General features: G+C 51.2%; 1 protein-coding gene across 1 annotated transcript in view; it reads right to left on the bottom strand.

Annotated features, from left to right (window-relative positions):
- Positions 1-24,994, bottom strand: part of NUP210 (nucleoporin 210) — a 116,057-nt gene that overhangs the window by 57,214 nt on the left and 33,849 nt on the right. The window contains exons 6-13 of the mRNA XM_003796207.3: positions 23,718-23,850; positions 19,657-19,815; positions 18,974-19,042; positions 17,541-17,647; positions 16,351-16,491; positions 15,781-15,918; positions 13,468-13,623; positions 11,717-11,915 (exon numbers count right to left, since the gene is read on the bottom strand). Coding sequence (XP_003796255.1) covers positions 11,717-11,915; positions 13,468-13,623; positions 15,781-15,918; positions 16,351-16,491; positions 17,541-17,647; positions 18,974-19,042; positions 19,657-19,815; positions 23,718-23,850 — 1,102 coding nt within the window. The remainder of the gene's footprint in view (positions 1-11,716; positions 11,916-13,467; positions 13,624-15,780; positions 15,919-16,350; positions 16,492-17,540; positions 17,648-18,973; positions 19,043-19,656; positions 19,816-23,717; positions 23,851-24,994) is intronic.

Genomic DNA, 24,994 nt, shown 5'->3' on the forward strand with positions numbered 1-24,994 from the left:
GGCGGGCGCCTGTAGTCCCAGCTACTTGGGAGGCTGAGGCAGGAGACTCACTTGAGCCCAGGAGTTGGAGGTTGCTGTGAGCTGTAATGCCATGGCACTTTACCCAGGGGGATAGCTTGAGGCTCTGTCTCAAAAAAAAAAAAAAATAGAAAAATTAGCCAGGTGTGACGATGGCAGGCACCTGCAGTCCCAGCTACTTGGGAGGCTGAAGCAAGAGGATTGCTTTAGCTCAAGAGTTGGAGGTTGCTGTGAGCTGTGATGCCACTGCACTCCAGCCTGAACAGAGTGAGCTGTCTCAAAACAAAACAATAACTCCCTAATTCCACCCCACCCTTTTACTCCCTGTCTCCATGAATCTGATTACTCTTGTGTACCTCATATAAGTTTAATTAGACAATATTTACCTTTTGTGACTGGCTTATTCACTTAGAACAACGTCCTCAAAGTTCATCCATGTCCTTCCGTTTTAAGGGTGGATGACATTCCATGGTGTGTACAGACCCCATGTGGTTTATCCACTTATCATCGATGAACACTTGGGTTGCTTCCACCTTTCAGCTATTGCGAATAACACTGCTATGAACGTGGGTGGACAAATAACCTCCTTGAAGTCATGTTTTCGACACCTTTGGGTATTGAAAGGACGTAGGATTGCTGGATCCCATGGGAATTCTGTTTAATTTGGGGGGAACTACCATAGGGTTTTCCACAAAACTCCACCACTGTACGTTCCCTCCACCAGCACTCAAGAGTTCCAATTTTTCTACATTGTCACCAATACTTTTCTGTTGTTTTTTGGATAGTGGCCACCCTGGAGTGTAAAGTGGTTATTCACTGAGGTTTTGCTTTGCAGTACTCTGATGATTAGTGATGTTAAGCATCTTTTCAATGAGCGTGGTGAGTGTCTTATCTATCAGCCCTGGAAAAACATCAAGTCCTTTGACCACTGTTTAATCGGGTTATTTGCTTTACTGTTGTTGACACGTAGTTTGCTATATGTCCTAGATGCTAGGTGTGCGCTTGCAGGTACTTTCTCCCATTTCTTGGTTGCCTTCGACTCTTGTGTCCTTTGATACACAGAACTTCTAAATTTTGATGTAGGCCAGTTCACCTACTTTTAATTTGTATCCTGGGCTTTTGGTGCCATATCCAAAAAATCAATGCCAAATCCACTGTCTTGAAGATTTCTTCCTAGGTTTTCTTCTAGGAGCTTGATACTTTTAGCTCTTGACATTTAGGTCTTCCATCTGCTGTGAGTTGATTTTTGTGTGAGGTGTTATGTCAGCATCCAAATTCATTCTTTTGCATTGTGGCTGACCAGCTGCCCCAGCACCATTTGCTGAAAAAACTGCCCTTTCCCCACTGGGTGGTCTTGACACTTTCCCAAAAAGTCATTTAACTGTCCCTGAGCAGGTTTATTTCTGGGATCAGTAGTCTATTCTATTGCTCTGTAAGTCTGTCTACGCCAGTACAGACTCTTTTGACTAACAGAGTTGGTAAATAACATTTTGAAAACAGAAAGTATAAAACCTCCAAGTTTGTTCTTTTTCAAAATTACGGTGGCTACTCAGGGTCCCGCAAGTTCCAAATGCCTGATACTTCGCTGAATTTGCTTTAGTTATTACAGTTTTCTTTCTTTCTTTTTTTTTTTTTTGGTGGAATTTTAAGTGCTTTGTACATATGAGACCATGTCATTCGCAAACAGATGTTTTCCTTCTTCCTTTTCAATTTGAGTGGGTTTTATTTCTCTTGCCTAATTCCTCTTTCTGATATTACTGTCACCAGATTAGATATATATGCAATTGTGTGTCCAGAAACGTCAATTAATACTAAGCTTTTTTGAGCCATTAAGTCTCTTAAATCATGAACAAAACCAAAATGGTACTAGGTTTTACAACTGTCCGTGTATTTACCTTTACCAGACATCCTTACTTCTTTATCAAGCTTTGAGTTCCTGCATAGTGCCCTTTCTTTTCAACTGGAAGGATTCCTTCCACCGAAGGGCAGGGCTGGTGGTACTGAGCTTTTGGATATCTGGCGATGTCTTAAGTTCTCCCTCATTCTTGATATTATACTCGATCTTAGCCAAAAGGCCAAGAAACAATCTCTCCCTCATTTTTGAAACACAGTTTATTGGATACAGGATTCTTGGTTGACAGGACCTTTTTTTTTTTTTTGGAGACAGTCTCACTGTGTCACCCTGGGTAGTGTTGTGGCATCACAGCTCACAGCAACCTCAAACTCTTGGTCTTAAGTGATTCTCTTGCTCAGCCTCCCAAGTAGCTAGGACTACAGGCGCCCACCACAACGCTCAGCTATTTTTGGTTGTTGTTGTAGTTGTCATTGTTGTTTAGCTGGCCCAGGCTGGGTTCGAACCTGCTGGCCTCGGTGCATGTGGCTGGTGCTGTAATCACTGTACTACGGGCGCCATGTCATTCTTCCACAACTTTGAATGTTTCAACCCACTGACTTCTGGCCTCCAAGGTTTTTGATAACAAATCTCACGATGATCTTAGGAGAAAATTAGGATGAGAGTTTTCTTCCTGGAAGCTCTCTAGATGTCAGTAATGGAGCTTGTTGTGTATCATACACTACAGAACACATTTTTATAGTATCATGATGTCACTTATGTTGTAGGATCATTCTGACACCGATCACTCAGAGTATAAAGAAAAAGGAAATGAATATTTATTTTGAGTGTGGACATTATGAGGTTTTTAAAAGCCAAAAGTTATTATAACTTTCAAAGTATAAATAAAAAGCCCACTGAAGGATTATGCACCTTTAAAGTTCTAAGAAACTAAACATCAATCTCTGTAACCCATATAAATAAAAAGCACTTCTTTTTCTTCTTTAAAGAGGCAAATGTTCTTGAGAACAAAAAACAGAGAAAACCACAAACTACTGGAGGTTATCCCCAGCCATGATTTGCCTGTCTTGCTCTGAGGCTAACCTCATAAAAAGCCAGGTGGCTGGGCACACTGGCTCACGCCTATAATCCCAGAACTTTCAGAGATCAAGGCTGAAGGATCACTTGAGCTCAGGAGTTCAAGACCAGTCTGAGCAAGACAAAACCCCATATCTACAAAAAAAAAAAAAGAAAAGAAAAAAAAATTAGCCAGGCTTATAGGTAGGTGCCTATAGTCCCAGCTACTTGGGAAACCAAGGCAGGAAGATCACTTGAGCCCAGGAGTTTGAAGTTACAGTGAGCTAGGCTGATGCCATGACCCTCTAGCTGGGGCGACAGAGTGAGACTCTGTCTCATAAAAAAATAAAATATAATAAAACAAATTTTAAAGAAAGAAATAAAGAGTCATTGTTACAGAATTTCTAAAATGTGCATAAGCCCCTGTCTGGGCCTAGGTCTTTGGTCCTTATAGTCTGGGAAGCTGCTTTTTGGAGACGTATAGCGTTTGAGCATAGCAGCACTGTTTATCCTTGTCAGTCAGCATCATTAGCGTGGTTCACAGGCTTAGCATTTGCTAGTACTGTCAGCATAGTACACACAGTAGTCTTAGCCTAGGTAGTATTATTGTGGCCTAGTCACAGTGGTATAGTTAGCATTGTCACCAGGGATAAAGAGTTGGTATTGGTCATGAGTTACTCAGCAGAGTCTGCACAGGTGGAGTTTCCAGTCAGCATCATGAGAGAGTGAACCTGCAGCCGGGCTGGACCTCCAATGCTCCCTACAAGGAGATCCCCATCAACTACAGACTCCTCCAAATGACTGACTGTGCAGCTTCACCGTGGTGGGACCCCTTCTAACTGGGACCTGGGTGAAATAATTTCAAAATTCTCTACTGCATTTTTTTGCAATTTTGGGCCGGGGCCGGGTTTAAACCTGCCACCTCCGGTATATGGGGCCGGCACCCTACTCCTTGAGCCACAGGCGCCACCCTTTTCTACTGGTTTTGTAAAGATTTGACATAAACATCAAGATCGTTAACCTAAAAACAAACAAACAAATAATCCCAAAAGGTCAGCAAAGAGACTGAAGTCATGATGGTCCTAAACCACCCCCCCAATAATCCTAGCGCTTTTTTACATCACCAGCATTCCAGACGCACTCTATCCAATAACGGAGAGCACCAGAGGTGGAGCCACACACAGCGCATGGAGGCAGCGGCAGCCAGAGCCATTCATGCCCACCATGTAGTATCACCACCACGAACACATCGCCCACTGGCACCTGAAGCCCTAGATCATCCTTCTTAATGCCAACTGTAATATGAAAATAGCCAACTTCAGCTTTACCAGCACATTTCCTGAAGACCAAGAGCTGGACACTGTCTGTGGGACTCCTCCCTATTTTGCCCCAGAAATCTTCCTATACCACGAGTACTATGAACCACAGGTGGACGTGTCCAGCCTTGGCGTCATCTTCTACGACATCATGGCCAGAGCTCTGACATTTTATGGACAGTTTGAGGGCCCCTCGGAGCAAGATTTTAAGTGGGAGGCATATAAAGTACCTTTTTCCTCCCCAGAATAGCTAAAGATACTTCTGGGAAAGATCTTTACCCTTGATGCCAGGGAGAACCCCACCTTTCTGTACAACATGAAGGACACACAGATCAGTCCCGGCCGGGAGACACTGAGGCCATGCCTACTAAGTAGACTCGCTCTTAAATCAGGACCCCTGAACAACTCTGCTTGCTGTAGCCGCTGGCTTCCACCCACGCTTCATCAAGGCCATGGGCTATAGGATACCAAGAAGTAGAACCCCATGAAAGTCATCCACATGAAGCCCCTGGCTTCTTGGGGGTCCCCCTAGTCCTTCCCCACCCCCTGATGTTCAGTCCAACCAAATAGGATACATGTCAGCTTCTTTACGGCTGACCTTCTGTAGCCTGAGGACGACCAGGAGTCCGGACAGAAGACCAGGAAAGCCATGGTGCCTGCCTTCCCCTAGCCTGTGAGCAGATGAGACCTGGTTCCTAGCACAGCCCCCCTAGCGTGCCCCCATGTTCTCCTCCTCCACCCATAGCACCAGCAGCCATAGGGGAGACTCGGGAGGAGACACCTGTAGCCAGGGAAGCCAATTGCCTCCAGGTTGGGCGTGGAGATGGGGAGACAGCCTCTGTGAAGAGGGCCCAGCCTCCCACAGATCCTGAGGGACAAAGGGATGAGTTGATTCTGGCCAGGAGACACTGAGGCCACATGTAAAGCTGCTCTTAAATCAGGACCAATGTGGGGGGGGGGCGCGACTAGAGGCTCCTTAACTTCATGTTAAGAGCATGTGGCTTACTGCCAGCCCAAAAGACCTGCCAAGAGTGGACAAATGAGATGGCTCCAATCATTGCAGGAACAGGTAAGGCAGACACAGAAACCAAATGCGTGGGGGTAGTCAAGCCACGTCTCCTGCATTTGATTTATTGTGCTTTTATTAACTTTATTTTCAGTGGACAAGTCATAGCTGTGCACATGTACGGGGCACAGCGGGAAGTCCAGCCCTATGCACACTATGTGGACTGGGGACACAAAACTCATTAACAGACAGATCCATCACCTCAGGCAGATGCAGCACGATGTCACTTAACATGTTGACTCTGAGAGGCTGACTCACTGAAATAGTCGTCTGGTGATGAGAGGCTAGGGGGTGACAGAAGGAGGGAGTGGGGACTTGGTCACAGGGCACAAAGTTTCAGACAGACAGGAGGAAGCAGCCGTGACATTTCTAGCACAGCAGGGGGACCAGGGTCAATGAGAATGTACTGCACATTTCAAAACACCTGAGAGAGTCCACTGCAAAGTTCTCAGCTGCCTTGCAAAGCTCTCCCTGCCTTTAGAGTGGGGAACAAGAAGGCCCTGAGTTCCCCAGATCCCCAGGTCCTGACAACACAGTGTAGGAGGTGGCCAGGTGTGGACTCCCAGCTGCAGGGGACCCTCTAGCCACAGTGGACTAAGCTGAAGCCTGGAGCTCCTGGTGATAAGAGGGCCCCTCCACCCCCACTGGGGGCTACGTCTGAGCCCAGACTGTGACTCCTGGGCACTGTCCCCTCCCTGTTCTTCTCTGCCTTTTCTTCCATGGTTGTGGGGAGAAGAGATGATTCTTAGTACCTCCTGCTTCTTCCAAACCTTACAGTAGAAACACAGCTCCAGAAATCTGGGCCCCATTATTTGGCTGTTTTGCATCTTCCCTGCACAGCTGGGGCTGTGCACACCCTGGTTTAGGCAGCCTGGGGCAATGTGGTACTTGGAGTTAGTCAGAAATGCTCAGTGGAAAGGGGACTTGAGGAAATCACCAAGGTCACCCCAACAACGACACAGGAGGCTCTGACCTCCACACACTGACGTTACCTGGTTAACATCTTGAGAAGGACCAATGGCAACTTTAGATCCTGTCACCTGTATTATGCTGAGTCGGATAACAAAGTCCTGTGAATCAGACTGTGTGGGAGTCAGAGAAGTGGTCGGGGTGTGGTCTCCAAAGCTGGGGTTCCTGACTGTATAGTGCACACTTGGTCTTTCTGCTGTGATGTTTGTCATAACAGTAAGAGAGAGGAGGCCCACTAAGAGATCTGAGCAAGGTGGAAGGGGTACTTCTAGGTGAGCCAGATACCCTGGAGTCAGAAGGAGGATGTATCCTGAGAGACCATAGCCCAGGGGAATGGAGGGGGTGGTTGGGAAGGGCGGCTTTCATAAGACAAGTTCCAGCTTCCCAGGGCCCCAGTATTTCCAAGATAGGCTTGGTCTGTGGTTTCAGATGTCCAGCAGGGAGCCTTCTTGCGGGGTTCTAGGAGCCTAAGGAATGTCCAGAAGGCCCTGGCCCTGGTGCAAGGACCAGCCCCAGGGTATGCACAGTCTTTAACATTCAGTGGCCCTGCCTGCCAGTAATGGTGTCCAGGTTGGTCCTAAAGTCTGACCAGTCAGATGAGACTCTCCTGCACCCCGAGAGAGGAGGACCAGGGGAAGCAAGACAGTTCTAGGACAGGGTGGGAGTCTTGTGGTCCCCTCTGTCCCCAAGTGTGGATTTTCTTTATACTTGACAGCCCAGAGAGCAGTCAGCCAGCACTGCTGTCCTTAAAATTCCCCCCTGTCTCTCACCCCTTAAGGGCAAGTCCCAGTTCCTCAGGTTCCTGGGGTGACCTGTCCCCCACTGACTTTTCACTGCCCCAGCCCACCCTTCCCACTGCACACACTGAATCGTCCAGTTTGCCACAGATGCCATCGCACCTCCTGCCTCTGCACCTGTGGTTTCCTCTCTGGGCAGCCTTCATGCCAGCCACCTGGCCAAGGATGACTGGGCTCCCAGAGATGGATCAGACACAGACGTCCACATCGTGAAGACCTTGCTGCCCAGGGGAGCAAGGGGTCCTAACTAGATATAGTACAGCCACCTGTTCACAGGTTCGAAGCACAGATAGGCACAGTGCACCCATGCCCACCTTCTGCTGAGAGATCAGGATGGCTCTGAAGGAGGTGGGTCAGGGCTGCACTGCTTGGGTATGACCATAGTCAGAAGGAAGCCAAAGTGACAGGGACGCCCAGGGTAGAGGTAGCAGTAAGACTGGAAATTAGACCAGTGTCCCTGCTACAGGGACAACCCCCCATGGGTGCATTTTGCTCTGGACCTGAAAACTTAACCATCCCCCAGCTCGGCTCCAATGACTGGATGTTCCCCTGATGAGAACCTCTCTCTTCTGGTGCTTCAGGGCTGGGCGGCTGCACCAGTGGCCACCTCTCATGTCCCTCAATAGTCCAAGCTCAGGTTCATGGACAGTAAAAGGCTGCAATCAGCTTTGTTAATTTATCAGATGATTGGGTTTCCAGAGAACTCACGCCTGCAAAGTCGCTGCAGAAAATCCTCTTCTGAGGCAATTTAGGGATGGGACTCAGGTCACCACCTGAGCTCCACAGACCTACATCAGAAGGAAGGAATGTGGAACATTGGCTTCACCAAGCCTGTCAGAGGCATCAGACCTCCACTCTGACTGCAATTTCCTCTCAGATGCTCAGGTATCCCCAGGACACCCAAACAGACACTTTCACTCACTCGTGAATAGTAACTATCTGGTCTGCAAATGCAGTGTGGACTGAGCAGGCTCTTAGATGGGGAGCCCAGCCCCTGGTCTGGGAGCACCAGCTCTGCAGTCAAAGTCACTGGCTGTGTGTCCTCACGTCAGTGCCCTCCCCTCTCTGTGCCTCCTTCCCTCATCTGCGAAATGGTGGTGGTGCCTGGTACGCAGTACTTTCTCCATGAACACTAGTTGTCACTAGTCCTCCCTCCACCTAGACAAAGATCTGAGCAGTGACTGCCTCTTCCCAGATCTTCCCTGGTGTCCTCTTCAAATATCTTCACGTAAAAACTTTTTAATATAAAAGCAATGCATGTTTACCATGCGAAGCTTGAAGAAAGACAGTACTGAGAGTGAATATTTACCAAGAGCTGCCTACATATATCAATTTTCATAACAACCCCAGCAGCGAGGCACGGCTGTTATTCCCACTTTACACGTGTGGCAGCCGAGGCACAGAGACATTGAGCCAAAGGGAACATGGCTGGTAGGCAGGAGAGCTGGGACTTGCACCAGATGGTCTGGCCTCAGAGTCCACATCCTCCGCCATAGTGTTCCCCTGCTCCCCAGGCCAGAAAAGGAAAAGCCCAGAGCTGCCCACTTGGGCCTGCTCCCTATTGAGGGAGGCTCTGTTCCTCTTTCTCTTATCCCTTTTATCTTTCAGCAAACTCTGTCCTTTTGCTCATTCACCTGGTACGTGGTCTCATCCTTCAAACACCAACATCAAAGAGAAATTCCAGGATGTAATCACAATAAACGTTAGTGGACTAAATTAATCAATTCAAAAAGTATCAATTTAAAAAAAAAAGAAAAAGAAAAGCCCCAGTCCTCATCACAAAATCTCTGCTCACATTTCACACTTCTTCATCACCATTTTTCTGTTAACACAATAGAAAATGCATTTTGTATTCTGGACATACACGTATGAATTATTTTACAGTCATTTTAACGTAAGTGGATAAATGGGCGATGAGTGTTCGTAGCTGTGCCCCAGAGTACTCCAAACCTCAGTGGCCTAAACAGGCACCACTCAGGCTTTGCTTGCTGGTCCTGCAGGTGGGTGGGGTGTCTCTACATTCCAGAGCTCAAACTGACACTCAGGACGTGTATACACCTTAAGAGGACCACTCCCCAAGCTCTGACAAAGGACACCTCTATGAAACCCCAACCTCAGAGGAGACCCAGAACACTGCCTTCACCCCAGGGTTCCCTCCTGCCCCCATGGGTCTTGCCTGAGCTATTGCTTCCCCTAAGCAGCCTTCCACACACCCCAAACTGGCTTAGCCGCCTGTCTTCTGTACAGGTGGCGGGGCCCACACCGAGGCCTTTCTGTCAGGAGTGCCGGGGAGTGGGCTCTGGCCCTCACGGCACCTGCACCTGCACCTGCTCGCCCTCTGTGCGCTTTATCACGGTGCTGCATGGACTGTTACACCCCGTCTTGGTAGCTCAGAAGTACCATGAAGAGAGGAACCACATCCATCTTTCTGTCTCTCGCTCTCTCTGTCACTCTCATTTCCCTGGGAACCCCCAGAGCATGGCGCTTAACAGATGCTCAGGGAGCAGGTAGCTGAACAACAAAGCTGCTGAGCAGAGAAAGAGCCAGAACTAAGCAAGAGCAGAGGGGTCCTCACCCCCCGGGAGGGGCTCTGCCAAGTGCCAAGGGGGCTGGGGACTCTGCAGTGAGTGTCACCTTAATGTCCACAACCAAGGGGCTTTTGAGGAAGCGGCAACCATGAGGACAAGGCAGAAATAGGATGCCTGAGTCCAAGTCCAGTAGGAGGAGGGTGGAGCCCCAAACTGCTCCAGAAGGGGCTGCAGGGCAGGGGCAAGCCTGGGCCAGGGTGACAGAGGGAGCTGGTGCAGCCCCTTCCTCAGAGCCATGAGGACAATCGTGCCATGTGTGCTGTGAACTTGGGGGTGAGGAGAAGGGGGAGACAGAGACAGGGGAAGAAGGGGAGAGATGGGGAGGGACAGGGAGAGCCAAACAGGGAAGGGAGAGAGAGGAAAACAAAACAAGGGAGAGAGAGAGAAAGGGGGGAAGGAGGGCGGGTTTGATGTCCACCTAACATGGACACCTGTCCCCTGGGCTGGGAGGTGCAGAGTAGCCATCGCAGTGAGAAGTCAACTGCCAACCCAGCCTGTCTCCAGGGCCATGGATTTCCTTGGACTGAGTGTCTCTCTGCCCTGACTAGGAGTCCAGGTTTCCAAATACATATTTTTTCATATAAGCAGGGCTCCACACACATCCCTACACGTTGCCATGTAAACTCCAGGCCAGGGAGACTTAAGACACTTCCTAAGAGAAATTTTGACACCATGGGACTCTGTCATGACTGCTGCCTTCAGAAGTGAAACTCCCTGAAAAACGCCCCTGTGCTGTGGGATATTCCTTTGTAACGGTCAGAGTAAGCAAGGAGCTGTTATCTCCATTTTATAGATGGGGAACCCAAGGCTCAGAGAGGTTGGGCAGCATACCCAATGTCACACAGCCAGTAAGTGGAGGAAGTGGCTCAGACCAGGCCTCTGGGATCCCAGCTCTGTACTCTACTTCCCGGGACCTGACTCCCCTCCAGTATGGATGTGGGGGTTAAGGTGGGGAAGCAGCTTGTCTCCTGCTGCCAGCAGGCCGCTCCCCGTACAAGGCTTTTCCTCCACCCTAAATGGTTAGTTTGCTGATGACACTGTAGGTCTCATAAGCTTGGTTTCTCCCCCATGCCTTTGCTCAGGGCCTTTCTGAGGTACTGGCCTCCTTCTGTGAGCTTCAAATTGCAACAGTGATCACAGCTGCAGAGGCGTGTGAAGCTGCCACAAACACCTCTGCCAATCACCTTCCTAAGCCCTGCCAGGATCACCTCATTCCATGACTCAAAACCTTCCGTGGCTCCCCACAACCTGGACACTGGGTCCAAGCCCTCCAAAGCCCTCCACGGTTCAACAGGTCCTGTGCTCCAGGTCCACCGTGGACTTGCCTACCTATGGGCCCTGGCACCTGAGTCCCCACCCACCAAATGCTGTCCCTGATACTCCCATATGTCCTGTGAGTCCCATGGTTCCCATCATCTGTAAGTCAGAGAGGAATCCCTGCCCTGCCTGGGCTGACTTTCCCGGGTGGCCCATCTCACAGGTGACTAATGCTCCCTGGTGCCCACACCCAGATCTGCATCCCATCCCCGTGCCAGGCTGTGGGTGACTTGGGCAGCTTCACAGACTCAGTTTGTTCATGTGACACTTAGTCCAGCAGCCCCTTCTCCTACGATGGCCATAAGGTGTATATGAGGTCAGGCCTGGAAGGTGCTTCCCCCCTGCCTGGCAACTGCCACTGTCACAGTCACCACCAATGTGACCATCAAAACCCTGCAAGGAGTGCTGAAGAGCAAAGACGGTGTGCCCTGCATGTCACAGGGGTGTGGCTGGAACTTCCCGACACCCCTATGGACACTGCATCCCTGCCTCTGAACAGGCATTTGATGAGAGATTCTGCTCAGGTAATACTCTGAGAGACGCAGAAATGGAGGCGCTGAGAGGCCAGAGATTTGCCAAAGGTCACAGTGTAGGTAAAGATCTAGACCAGACAGGAACTGACCACAGACAGCAGGAACAAACGGCTGTGCTCACGCTGAGGGCCCTCTGCCTCTCGCCCTCTCTTTGGGAATCTGGCCCCTATCCCACCTGGCACTGGCTTAGTGGTGCTGCTTTACCTGGCAGGGGCTGGAACACACCCTGGTTCTCCACCTCCACCGCCAAGTCAAAGTGGGAGCAGTCGCTCAGAGTGACCACCTCACCAGCTCCACCGGGCATGACACCGTTGATCCTCAGGGGCAGCTCCAGGGCCTGGCCCACACGTGCTTCTACCTGGCATGGGATGAACTCCATGCTGCTGGGCTCGATCACATACACCTGAAGGACAAGGGCATGGCTTGGGCTCAGCCGTCTCCACAGCAGAGACAGGGCCCATTGCTCGGATCTACCAAGGGCTGCTGTGTGGTGGTGCTGAGGACATGACCATGAGGAATTTGTACTGGGCACTGGGGTGTTCTGGGTTCAGAGATGGCAGAAAAGCCCTTCTGTGAAGGAGAACTAGAAACTCAAACCTGAGAGCTGTGTTTAAGGCAGTCAGGCAAAGGCCTGGGAAGAAACACTCCAGGCACAGGGACGGCCCATGCAAAGGTCCTGAGGCACATGCCAGTTCAGCATGTTGGTGGAACATAAAGAAGGCCAGTGTGGTTGGAGTGCAGTGAGCAGAGACAGTGGAATGAGACAGAGTCTGAGCGGCAGAGGGCCAGGTCACACAGGCCTGCTGGGGAAACTTCAGAGGCTCACGCTGGCCTCTACGTACCAGCCAAGCCAGGTGACCCGTGTAGAGATGGTGGCTTGAACCAGGGTGGTGGAGGGTAAGGATTAGTCTGATGTGAACGATACTCTTGGATGTTCAGCTGATCAAAAGTCCGGAGAGGGTGAGAGAGGGAACAACAGCTCGCATATACATAAAACCAAACTTATTGCACTCCGGGTCCTGTTCTAACTACGGGCTCTCTGAAGCCACGGCACCTCCTGTGAAGAAGGTGCTCTTGCCAGCCTCCCTCGCCTGGGCCAGAGCCTGGCCCCAGGAGGGGAAGGAGCCTGCCCAAGTCTCAGCACGAACTCAGAAGCCAGGACACACCGCCCTCTAGGAACCGTCCTCAGGCTGGGTGAAAGGTGGCAGAGGAGGAACGGCGGGGGCTGGGGGGGGGTATGAGGGATCCCAATTTATTCTCGTATTGGGCCATTAAGCTTCTCTGCAGGGCCTCCATTAAATACTGCTCTCTATAGGAATCAGACTTGACCTTAGACAGATCTCATAAGACGGCATTAGCCTGTCCACCCACATCCCCAGTACTGCAAAGCAGGCTGGGACTACACACTGGGCAGGGACTTTACTTTCTGTCCTAAGTAAAGGGATGAAGGGTTGAGGCCAAAGCACTGGTCAGGTAGGGCTTGGGGTCAGGGCCGCAGGGGGGCTGGCACAGGACTACTCCAGCCACACCTGCTGCCATTGCTGAGTTGGTCCCACATCATACAGAGTCAAAAGCCAGTGCAAGAAACACCTACTTTACCTGAACAGGAGTAAGGAGAATAAATTCCCCTTCACTATGAATTTACAAACCCAACGCTCCATGACCCTTCCAATTCAAGATTCCTATCTTTCCAGTCAGAGGAATTTTCTAGAAGGGCTCTGTGATGATCGCATGTCTTTCTGTGTTCTCTGGTCTCCCATCACCCGTAGAAACCCAGATCGATGCACACTCCCCTTCTGGTCCCATTGCTGCCTGGTATGAGATGTCCTGTCCCTCTCCCTGATGTGGTCACGCTCCTGCCCGCTGCTCACACCATGGATAGGACTGAGGGCTAAAGGGTGTTCTGAACGGAGCCCCAACCTCCCACAGGGGCTGTGCCGGCCCTGAGCTCTCACCTTCATCTCGCCAAAATGGAGTGGGTTCTGGACATCGTGTGCCTGGATGACACTGAGTCCGGTGTCACTGCCTGTGGTCATTACACCCTTGACGGTGACTGTGGCAACCGTGTAGCTTGACGAGGACCAGCTGAAGTTCCCACTGCCACCATGGGCCTAGGGAGAACCAGATGTTGTGATGTCATGGGGGAAGCCAGAGGGCCAGAGATAGCTGTGTGCTGCACACACGTTCATAACCACGCACCCATTCACATCCACACACACTCACACCCACGCACCCATTCACGTCCACACACGCGCACGCTCACACCCACACACCCATTCACGTCCACACACGCGCACGCTCACACCCACGTACCCATTCACGTCCACACACACACACGCACGCTCACACCCATGCACCCATTCATGTCCCCCCACACACACACACGCACCCATTCACGTCCACACACGCTCATGCTCACATCCACGTACCCATTCACGTCCACACACACACACGCACACCCATGGACCCATTCACGTCCATACACACACATGCTCACACCCACGCACCTATTCACGTCCACACACGCTCATGCTCACACACATGCACGCTCACACCCATGTACCCATTCACGTCTGCACACGCTCACACCCATGCACCCATTCACATCCACACACACGCACGCTCACACCCATGTACCCGCTCACATCCACACACATGCACACCCACACACCCATTCATATCCACACACGCTCACACCCACGCACGTGCTCACATCCACACACGCGCACGCTCACATCCACGCACGCATTCACGTACACACACACCCCCATGCACTGCTCATATCCACACACACGCACGCTCACACCCACCTACCCGCTCACGTCCACACACGCACACGCTCACACCCATGCACCCATTCACATCCACACACGCGCATGCTCACACCCACCTACCCGCTCACGTCCACACACGTGCACGCTCACACCCACCCACCTGCTCATGTCCACACACATGCACGCTCAGACCCATGCACCCATTCATATCCACACATGTTCATGCTCACACCCGCACACCCGCCCACACCCATGTACCCATTCACGTTCGTTCACACTCACAAGGGATCCCAATTTATTCCAATATTGGGCTATTATGCTTCATCTGCAGGGCCTCCATTAAATACTGCTCTCTATAGGAATCAGACCTGACCTTAGACAGATCTCATAAGACAGAGCTCACACTCACCCAGCCTCATGCTCAGCCACCCTCACACACAGGTCTACACACACACACACTTACACAAACACACCCACATCTTCACCTATTCTCCAAACTCGACACACCCACTCGATTCTCACACACACATGCTTATAGCTGTGCAAACACTCAAACACATTCTCACATGCTCACAAATATGCATGCACACACTCTGTCTCTCTCACACACACAAGGTCAGTGTGTGCCACATGGGAAAACGTGGCATTAGTCCCACTGCCTGGGTGGGACTCCCCTTACCTTCATCCCATCCACCCAGGATCATTTCTGGGCCTCATATTCTGGGGACCTTGCAACAGATATACACAAACACACAAACACTCCTGACAGTGGCCCTAGAACCCAGTGGAACCTCTCAGAATTCAGGGTGGAGTGGGAAGAACGCCTGGCCGGGGAACCACCAGTAGGACAGTGATTCGGTGACCGACACAAGCTGCCCCAGCACACGCCCCTGCCTATCCCCACTGGGAAGTGACAGCCATCTCTCTTCCCCCCAGATCAGGGACACAAGCCCAGAACCCAAGAGGCTAGGAAGGTACCACATGTGGGAGGGGAGGGGAGCAAATGCCAGTGCAGAGACAGAATGCCTCCCACCTGTCGTTACTCCAGGGGGCCAGCAGGAATGGCCAGCCCTGCACTGGCCACAGGACTCAAGCCCCATCTGAGGTGAGTCCCTGCTGGCTAATGCCATCAGGAAACATGAAGGTCATAGCAATGATACCTGGTATGTGACAGGGCTAGAGATATTTTTCCCTTGAATTTTTTCTGTATACTGCTTTCAAAAAACAATTTTTAGAAAAAGAAATATTAAGTGGAATTCAAACCCGTATTCCAGAATTTTATCGTACGTATGTATCTTTTCTTCCTCTGTTTTTTTTTTTTTCATTACCAAAATACATTGCTGTGATGGAAACTTCAGGAAATAGAAAAATTGTAAAGACTCCCTGATTCAAAATTCTGACCACTAGAGTGTAATATTACAACAGAATGGACAGAAGCCACAATCCCGTGGAAACACCCAGAAGAGAGCACCTAGAAATGGGGGTCTCACATACTTTTATTGTGTACTGATAGGCGCCCGTCTTTGGTTGCCACGGAAACGTCAAGATGCGGGGTTCCAGGGTGATGGGGATGTGGATTTCCACCTCCTGTTGGTTCCACACGGGCACCTGTAACATGTGGACTCCTCCATCCTACAAGGGGGAGGTTGCCACACATCACCATGACAACCAGGTCAGCACCAGTTTTCCCAGTAACTGGGCCCCACCCCTCCCTTGGGATCAGGCCACAGAGGTGGATTTGTGCTCCTGGGAGAGTGGAAAGCAAGATTCCGGACCCCTGCAGCCGTCTCACTCTTCACGGGGATGGCTTCTCAGGGCTCTAGAGTGCTCCAGCCTGCCATGGGAATGCAATGGCCCCCAACCCCGTGGCTCCAAGTGGCTCCTGTGAAGCTGGGCTGAGCCAGAGAGGGCAAGGCCTCTCCAGGAAGCCAGGACTGGGGCACAGCCAGGCTGAGCTCAGAGCCCCCAACTCCCTAGGGCTCACAACACCCTGGGTTGACATTTCTACCTAGGGAGGCAGGATTTGTAGGTCAAGGGGATAGAGAAGGGGCTGGGCCAACTTGCCTGGTCCACCACAGATGTGAGGGCTGCGTCAATGGCTGTCTGGCCACTCTTCACTGTCCGGACGTGATGGTATGACCCATTCTGGGAAGACGAGAGCACCTCAAAGAACTCAGGAGGAAGCACCGGTTCAATTCGGATGTTCTGGAAGGTGAAGCAGGACGGGAGAGAAGTGCTTTGGAAAATCACAACATGGGCAAGAAGCTACAGGACCCCCAAACAGCAGCCAAGGCAGACCAGGGCACTCAGAGTCTCAGAGGCCTCCAAACACAGGTGACGGGCTAGACTAGACAAAGCCCCGGAATGCAGCTCTGACCACTCTGGTCTGGGAACCCTCGGGGCCACCCTCCCCACGGGCTTGTGACCCACAGGGAGGGAGTTTCAGCTTCTTGTGTCATGCTCAAGGCAGCTTCAAGCCTCCTGTCAGCTGCCTTATAGGCCCTGAGGTCTCAACAAGAAACTACCAAACATGAAAAAAAAAGACATCAAATCTCTTGCTGTTGACTTAAGCACACACACGGTGATCATGCCAGCCTTTCACAGCATGATGAAAGTGATGATTTCTGCAAAAAAGCCAAAAAAGAACCTTGCTTCCTTCTCTTAAAATCTCCAGCACTACCTGCAAGGTCCCACAGCTTCTAGCGGTCCAGGGAATTTCTCATAGGGGACAGAAAAGTGGCTGAGACTTCTCCAGCCCTCCCTGTTTGTGTGACACCCCTTTCCAGAACCAGAAATCTAACTGAACTTGGCTTCAGTCAAACAGTGACTTATGAGAGGGTGGCAGGTATTCCTGGGGCCAGAGAGATAAGGCCAGGAAATGTACCCTGATCCTCTGCAGAGCAGGAGAGCAGAGTCTGAGCCTGTGAGATCCCCAGCTCCAGGAGAAGGAGCAGAGGGCAGTGGGCAGAGGCCACCTCCCATCCCCACCTCCTTGAGACCTGCTGCCATGGCACTCACTCCTCACAGCCCTGCAGGGAAGCTGTTGTAGGGCTGGTATGCAGGTTCTCAGGCTCTGGAGATGCCCCAGGGCCCCTGCGACAGTGTCTACTGTACACCCAGAGCACCACCAAGAAGGAGATGGCCTTCCTTGATCTGCTTGCCTGGGGGCCCCTGCTGTTTGAGGGCCACTCTCAGCAGCTGCCTCCAGAGACAACCCCACATCATCGTGTTGCCAGGACCGAGCAAGCACTCACGTCTGACAGGTAGACCTTGTTGCTGGACTTGTCGAAGATTTCAATGGTGATTTCGTACAGGCGGTCGGTCTCGAGCACCCATCTGTCACCAGGGCGGATTGTGAACCCTAAAACAGACAAGTGGACAGCCTGAGGACTCTGGCCTCAGGCACAACAGGGGTGAGGAAGAGGAGGGAACCAAGCACCAACAGCACAGGTTCCCACAGCTATTCTCCTGGCTCTGGCTTGGAGACGGGCTGGGCGCCAGAGGCCTGAGCCGATTTCCCAGCACTGACCCTGAACAGATCCTGCTCTGCCTCCTCAAGGGCTCATTCAGACTCAATGCTGTCCCTGGTGAGTCTGCGCTGAACCCACAGAACACCTGTGCCCTGAACCACAGTAGGTCTACAATCTGATGCCACAGAGGGTCTGCTTTGAATCCTTAGCAGGTCTACCCCAGGAGATCAGCTCTGAGTCCCCAGGGCGTCTGCTCTCTCAGTCCCCTGGGGGTCTGCACTCTGAGTCCCGAGGGGGTCTGCATTCTGAGTCCCTAGGGACTCTGTATTCTGAGTACCCAAGGGGTCTAGTCTCTGGGTCCCCAGGGGGGTCTACTCTCTGAGTCCCTGGAGGGGGGTAGGTCCTACACTCTGAGTGCCCAGGGGATCTCCATTCTGAGTCCCTAGACAGGCGTCCTCAAACTATGGCCCACGGGCCACATGCAGCTTGCGGAGGACATTTATCCGGCCTGCTGGGTGTTTTTGCCACCGCTGTCTGTCCTTTTAAACTATAGTCCGGCCCTCTAACGGTATGAGGGACAATGAACTGGTGGCCCCCTGTTTAAAAAGTTTGAGGACCCCTGCAAGTCTCTGCTCTGAATGAAGCCTGATACAGACCGCCCGTGCTGTGAGCCAACCCTGCCCCCAGGCCTGTGGGCACCTTCTTGCCCACACCATGGCCCACGCTGTGCCCTGCCAGGACATCTTCCCACAAAAGCCCCTCCCGCTGGCAGAATACCTTCCTTAAATACCATCTCTCAGATTCCTCCCTTCCCCTCTCAGGCAAATGCCTCCCCAACCTCCTTGCCAAGGTCCCTCCTTGTCACATCACCTCAGGGCCCTTCTCTAACTGATCTGACCACTGGGCCCATGACTTGACCTAGTAACAGGTCTGGGCAAAGCCCTGGTATAAAAACCACTCTGCCCTGTCCTACTCCTCTCTCTGCTGAGCCTCCCACCTGCCCTGCTCAGGTCTAGGTCCCCTCTGCCAGTATCTGATCAGGGGAAGGCTGGGGAGAGGTCCAGAGAGGGGTGGGGCTGAGTGCTGCTTGCTTCAGGCCTCCCAGGTGGCAGAGCTGACCAGAGTGGAGCATTTTTTGCAGAACTATGGCTTTTCTTTCTTTAAACTCACGTAGTCACAAATGAGCAGCATCCAGGAGCCCAGAAGGCCACACTCACCCAGATATCCGGGTTCCACCACGTAGATGGTGCTGTTGGGTAACCTGGAAGCACCCTGCATGCGAATACCTGAATTCTCAGTTAAGGAGAAAGACACACAGCAGCAAGGAAACCGGATGGCAGGCTTCAGCGTGGCTCTCACGGCCCCATCACTGCCGGGACAGCACACAGATAAAACAAAGGATGGAACTTCCTGGCTTTGGCCAGGTAGGGCAGAGGCACTCTTTACCATCAAAGGCTACACTGCATTTTCCTTGCTGGCAAAGGGGAATCACTGCAGAGACGCTGGAGATCACACAGGGGACAAGAAGAAGTCTGGGATATCAACCACCCATATGCTACCATGGAAACACCTCTGCCAGGCCCCCTCTGAGCGGCTGCAGGTACCAGAGAAGTTTCCGGAGGTGAGGAATGACACTGGGCTCCTGCCATCACCTCCCACCCTGGGAGCCTCTCGCGTGAGTCACCCACAGGCGAGAGCAATTCCACTCAGCAGTGCTATTTCAGTTCTTTCTGGTTTTCAGACCATGGAGGAGAAAAAGGGCTATTTTTAGCCTTCCCTGGGTTTCAGGGAGAAAAATAACTTCACTTCAAAACGGGCAGACCTGTCATGCCTACACACACACAAACACAAACACACGAGTGCATGCGCCCACATACACACAGGCCCAGGAAGAGGATACTCCTGTGGCCAAGGACGAGGTTGCTCTGACCCAGCTGCACTGCCGTGACCGTCGATGTGTCCTGAGCCAGGACAGCCACAGGCCGGGCTGGGTCTCCTTCGGGGCCCGGGATGCTGTTCTGAAGCTGCAGCTCATACTGGTCAGATGGCATGGAGAGCTCTGGCCACCACCCAACAAAAACACAGAGGGGAGAGAGAACAAAGACAGACAACATTAGAGGCCAACATGCGGCTCCGAATCGCAATACAGCTGCTTAACTTTTTTTTCTTAATTTTTTCAGTGCTTTACATTTTTAAATTATTCTCCATGACTGTGGACAAAGTTGACACTCCATGAATTTTCAGGGGCAATCTGGTTTTTTCTGTGATTGCTCTAACCTGTTTTTTGGGTTGATTTTACATTAACCACAATCATCTGAATAAAATTGCCAAGGGCTTGAAGAATACTAACATTAGGCCATTTCTGACCATGACAGAAGTGGACTCTTTATTTCTATATCCATGGGGACAGGCGGAGGAGGGGGTGTGTTCTCACTGATTCTGTCTAGCCTCTAGGGGTTTTCAAAAAGGCTCTGGTCTCCCTGGGGCTAGGTCTGCAACCGAAAATAATGGACTCTGCTGCTGTCCTCACTGCCTTCAGGGTCTCCCACACTGCATCTATTTTGCAGAAAAAAGCTTGCCCAACCTGAGCCAGGCTAGAAGTGAGACTCCCTCTTCCTCATCTCTGAGTAGAGGAGCCTGGCCGGGGGCGGGGCTGTGATTCTTGCAGATTACGTAGCCAGTGTTCAGAATATGGCAGCAGTATATTAAGCATAAATGTTATAATAAAATAGCACAGTTGCTCAATAAACCAAACCAGCACTAGCGTCTTCCCTTGTTCCCGCTGAAGTTCTTCAAACAAGTGAGGCCATTTCGGGACATGAAAATATTGGGGCCAAGGGGCCTTACATGGCACAGATGTAACCCTGTTTGCAAAACCCTAAGACTGACAATGAGGAGCTTTTTTACACATTCTCCTTAGATATGCTTTTTTAAGAGACAGGGGGTCTCACTCTGTCACCCAGGCTGGAGGGGAGTGGTGCAGCTATGGAACACTACAAGCTCCAGCTCCTGGCCTTAAGTGACCTCCTGCCTCAGCCTCTCGAGGAGCTGGAGGTATGTGCAACCATGCCTGCCCTTGAATAACTTTTATGACAGAGAATTTACTCCTTTCAAAAGACACTGGATAGGAATGTCTTTGCAGATGTTAACAGGCACTGTCACCATCCAGTTTCTGGCTCTGCTCTCTCAGGCCACAAACAGAGGAAAGCTGCTCTGGGGCCCCTAAGTGCCCTGGCAAGTTCTATGTGAACTGCTGTTCCTGAGGCCACCCTTCTGCTGGTGGAGAGGCCCAGGATCTTCTAGAAGACCCTGACTCTGCCCCTGCTGGTCCCCCAAGGTGTGTTTCTAAATGTTGGATCCCCCCAGCCTTTCACCCCACGGAGGCATTGCTCCTGGGGAGGTGGGTCTGAGTCAAGGATGACTGAGAGCTCACCCCTCACCCCAGCCTCTGTCCCTAGCCACACAACCAACACCAGGGACATCAGTGCTGAGCAGCCACAGCTTAAGTTGAGTGTTGGCTTCAATGTCCCTCAATGCCTGGGTCTTTGACATATGAACCCAAGCCCAAGTCACGTTCTTGCCGTTAGTCTTCCAAGCCTAGAGCATTTTATTCCAGTGACTTCCACCATTCCAGCCACTCACGTTCTTTTCAAATACCAATTCCATCAGCTGGCCATGTTCTTCCCACATTTTGTTAGGTCTGATAATTTTATTACTGTGCCAGTCATGTCTGCAACCAATCCAAAGGCCTGAACTAAGAACTGAGGATTAAAGACAGAGACCCAGGACCCCCCGGCCAGAAGCCCCGCCCTGGGGCAACACCAATGCCCCTGCTAGAAGCTGCTCCTATTTCATGTCTCACTTACAGACACGATTGGACTGACTGCTTTCCTACCCAACTTGTCAGCCAGCTCCAGGAGGGCAGGGACTGTGTGGTCCTGCCGGCCACTGTATCCCCAGCAACCAGCAAAGTGCTGGGACCGAGCAGGTGCTCAGGAAACACATCTGTCACAAAGACAGCGGCCAAGTGAGAAAAAGGAGGCAACAGGAACAAAACGTACAAAAGAGAAAGAAGAAGAAAATACACTGTTAAGGAAATAAAACCAAATATAAGTAAAATGTGAAGAATTAATTCAGAGTTCATTATCCCACGTTCTAAGTCCACATGACCATCATCTGACCCAGAATCCTCTCAACTGTCTATAGGATGTGGTGTAAGGCAGGGATTTGCTGAAACTCAGGTCCCCTGATTTTTCTGTCTAGTAAACCTGTTAAAAATGACGGTGATATAAATTACACCTCAATTAAGAAAGAATCCATCTATAACAGGGGTTCTCAATCTTCCTAATGTCACGACCCTTTCATACAGGTCCTGTGGGTTGTTGAGAACTGCTGATCTATAAGAATCAGGGAGTTTCTGCTGGTGGGTCTTGTTGATGGTGAAGTGTGGCTCAGCCCCACTGGATCCTCTCAAAGCATTCTGTCCATTTGGAAGCCACTCCAGCACCATGGCAACTGATGCCACCAGTCACACAGGTGTCTTTACTTTTGGAGGACGTTTCCGTCTCATTCCCCTGCTGGTGAAAGGGAGGCCACTCGCCTCTTTCCTGTGCTGGGGTGTCTTTTGTGTGCTCCAACTCCTGAGCCTCTATGCCAGATCAGTGATCAGACCCATAAGTTTTCTAGGGAAAACTAGGTACTCCATCCTTTGGGCCGTGACACCTGAACTGACTTAGGGGGAGCTCTTAGCCAAGCTGGCTCTGTCTGCCCAGTTGGGGCATAGTTCGCTCCCCTCAAGGCCCATGGAAAAGGACTATCTAGCCCTTTTTGTTCTCCTTAGCATTTTTTCTGGTTTTCCTTTGGGAAGACAGAAGCTAGATTGATTCTACAGGGGTTTCAGAGGCCAGAAAGCCCATCAGCTCAGGGCAAGCTGCTTGAAGGCTTCAGTGCCTGCATGCCTCCTAAAAGCTACTCTAAACAGGCAGAGCAGCCCTGCCAGCATGGTAAATTCACCTGAGCACACACATGCCCAAAGCCCTTGGATAGACTGGCCCTGAGCACCATCCTCTTGTGCCTGAGACCCCAGAGCCTCTGTGTTCTGGCTGTTAAACACAGGTAGCTTTAAATAAAACAATAATGACTCTAATAGGGGGACTGGTACTCCATCCAGAACACTCACCGTCTAAAATGCATCACAGGCGCTCAGCACAACTCCACTTAAATCATTGTTTTGCCCTTGCAGCCCAGGCAGAAAGGCCTCAAGGGCCCCAATGGGAAAAGGAGCTTTAGAGACAGGAGGTAGATCAGCAGGGCATGCTTGGACCAGGGGCAGCTCCCAGTCCAACACGAAGCCCATAGCTCTTGGCTTGCTAACCCTGAAGATTGCTGTACCCCAAATAATTGAAAGCAGGGACCCAGATATTTGCACACCTGAATTCCTCACAGCATGACTCACGATAGCCAGCAGGTGGAAGCAAGCCGAGCATCCATGGATACATGAATGGGTAAACCAAGTATGCCGTATCCATATTACGGAATATGATTCAGCCGTAAAGAGGAGGGATGTTCTAACATACCCTGTGACAGGGACGAACCTTGGAAACGCTAAACTAAATGAAAGAGGCCAGACACAAAAGGACAAACACTGCACAATCTCAGCTATGTGAGATGCCCAGAGAAGCCAAACCCCCAGGGGTGGGGAGTAAAGTGGAAGGTGCCAGGGGCTGGAGAGAGGGAAATTAAGAACTGCTGTTTAATGGGGACTGGATTTTGGTTTGGGAAAACAAAAAAGTTCTGGAGACAGGCGGTGTGATGGCTGCACAACAGTGTGAACCCGCTTAGTGCCACTGACACATATACTTAAAATGGTTAAGAGGGTAAATGTTATGTTATGTGCCTCTCGCCACAATACAGAAGGGGGTAGGGGAAGCGCTTGCCACGACTGCTGAGTCACTGACACACCTGTGATTTTCCCTTGGCGGATCTTCTGAACCTTGTAGTGAATGGCCGTCCCCACCATCAGGTAGACATCGTATGCGGGATTCAGAAGGATGTTCTCCAAGATCAGCAGCCTGACCTCTGCGGGGCGTACATTCTTGACACAAAGAAGGGGGTAGAAACGGTGAGCTGGGATTGGGGAATAGGGGGACAGTGTGGGTAGAGACGGACAGATTTAAAAAATATATATATGGGAATAGGGGAGTTAAGAGTAAAGAAACACGATGTCACTCCCGACCCCCACATTCAGACCCCAGGAAGCCCAGGGAACCCTGTATGAACTCCAGGCACACAGGCCAAGGCCATCACCAAAGCATACTGAGCACTAGGTCCCAACTGAACAGCATGCACGACACATCTTGGTTATATCGACAATAATTTAACAGAAAGAAGAGGAGCCAGAGTGCACTCCACGGATGCTACGGCCACCAGGGCATCAACTCCAATCCCCACAAAAGTCCTGACGTGCTAGGAGGTTGGGAGCCCCAGGCCAAGCTGCAAAGGGAGAGAGGCATGTGTCTGCCATGAGCACTCAGCCCTTGCACCTTGGCCCCTTCTCCTGCCACTGCTCATCACCCACCTGTGGCCTCCTCCTCAGGAAGACCTGTGAGACTTTGCAGTGGGCCAAAGCCTGCAAGGTATCCTGCCTAGTGCCCGCCCTGGGCCTGCACCTTTCCCCATCTCTAGCCTATTTGATAGCCCTGTAAACTGCAGAACATTGATGCCAAAGCCAATGACTCGTGACCACAGAAATGCAAATGCGTTTTTCCTGGTGGAGGCAATGGCTATGGTCCTGTGGGCAAGGGCACTTCTGCATCTCTGCGCAAGTTCATCTCAGCGTCCCTAGTGGCTCGTGCACGTGTCGGCTCTTTGGAGTCCCCTTTGAGCCTGTTGTTACATCTTACAGGGTTCCTAACAATAAGCTAAATAATATCCTTGACATATTAAAAAGAAAAAACAGCACACTGAGCTCCTACCACGGGCCAGGCTCTGTGGTAGGCAGGAAAGGACCTCTGCTGACCTCAGGCAAGACAAGCAGCTTCCCTTTCTAGCCCAGCAGCTGGGCCAGCCCCTATCCTAGCCCAGGGCGCCACACAGTCTCCAAATACTACGTACAGAGCCCTGTGGGATTAGCCCCCCGACACAGCAGGTCCCTAGTCCCCCAAACCCTTAAGTCTCCCAAATGACTGGCTGAACCGCTAAAAAGTGATTCAGAAAAGGACTTCTCGTTGTCTGCTACT

This window comes from Otolemur garnettii, unplaced genomic scaffold (genome assembly GCF_000181295.1).
Source record: "Otolemur garnettii isolate 467f Iridium unplaced genomic scaffold, OtoGar3 scaffold00101, whole genome shotgun sequence".
NCBI lineage: Eukaryota > Metazoa > Chordata > Mammalia > Primates > Galagidae > Otolemur > Otolemur garnettii.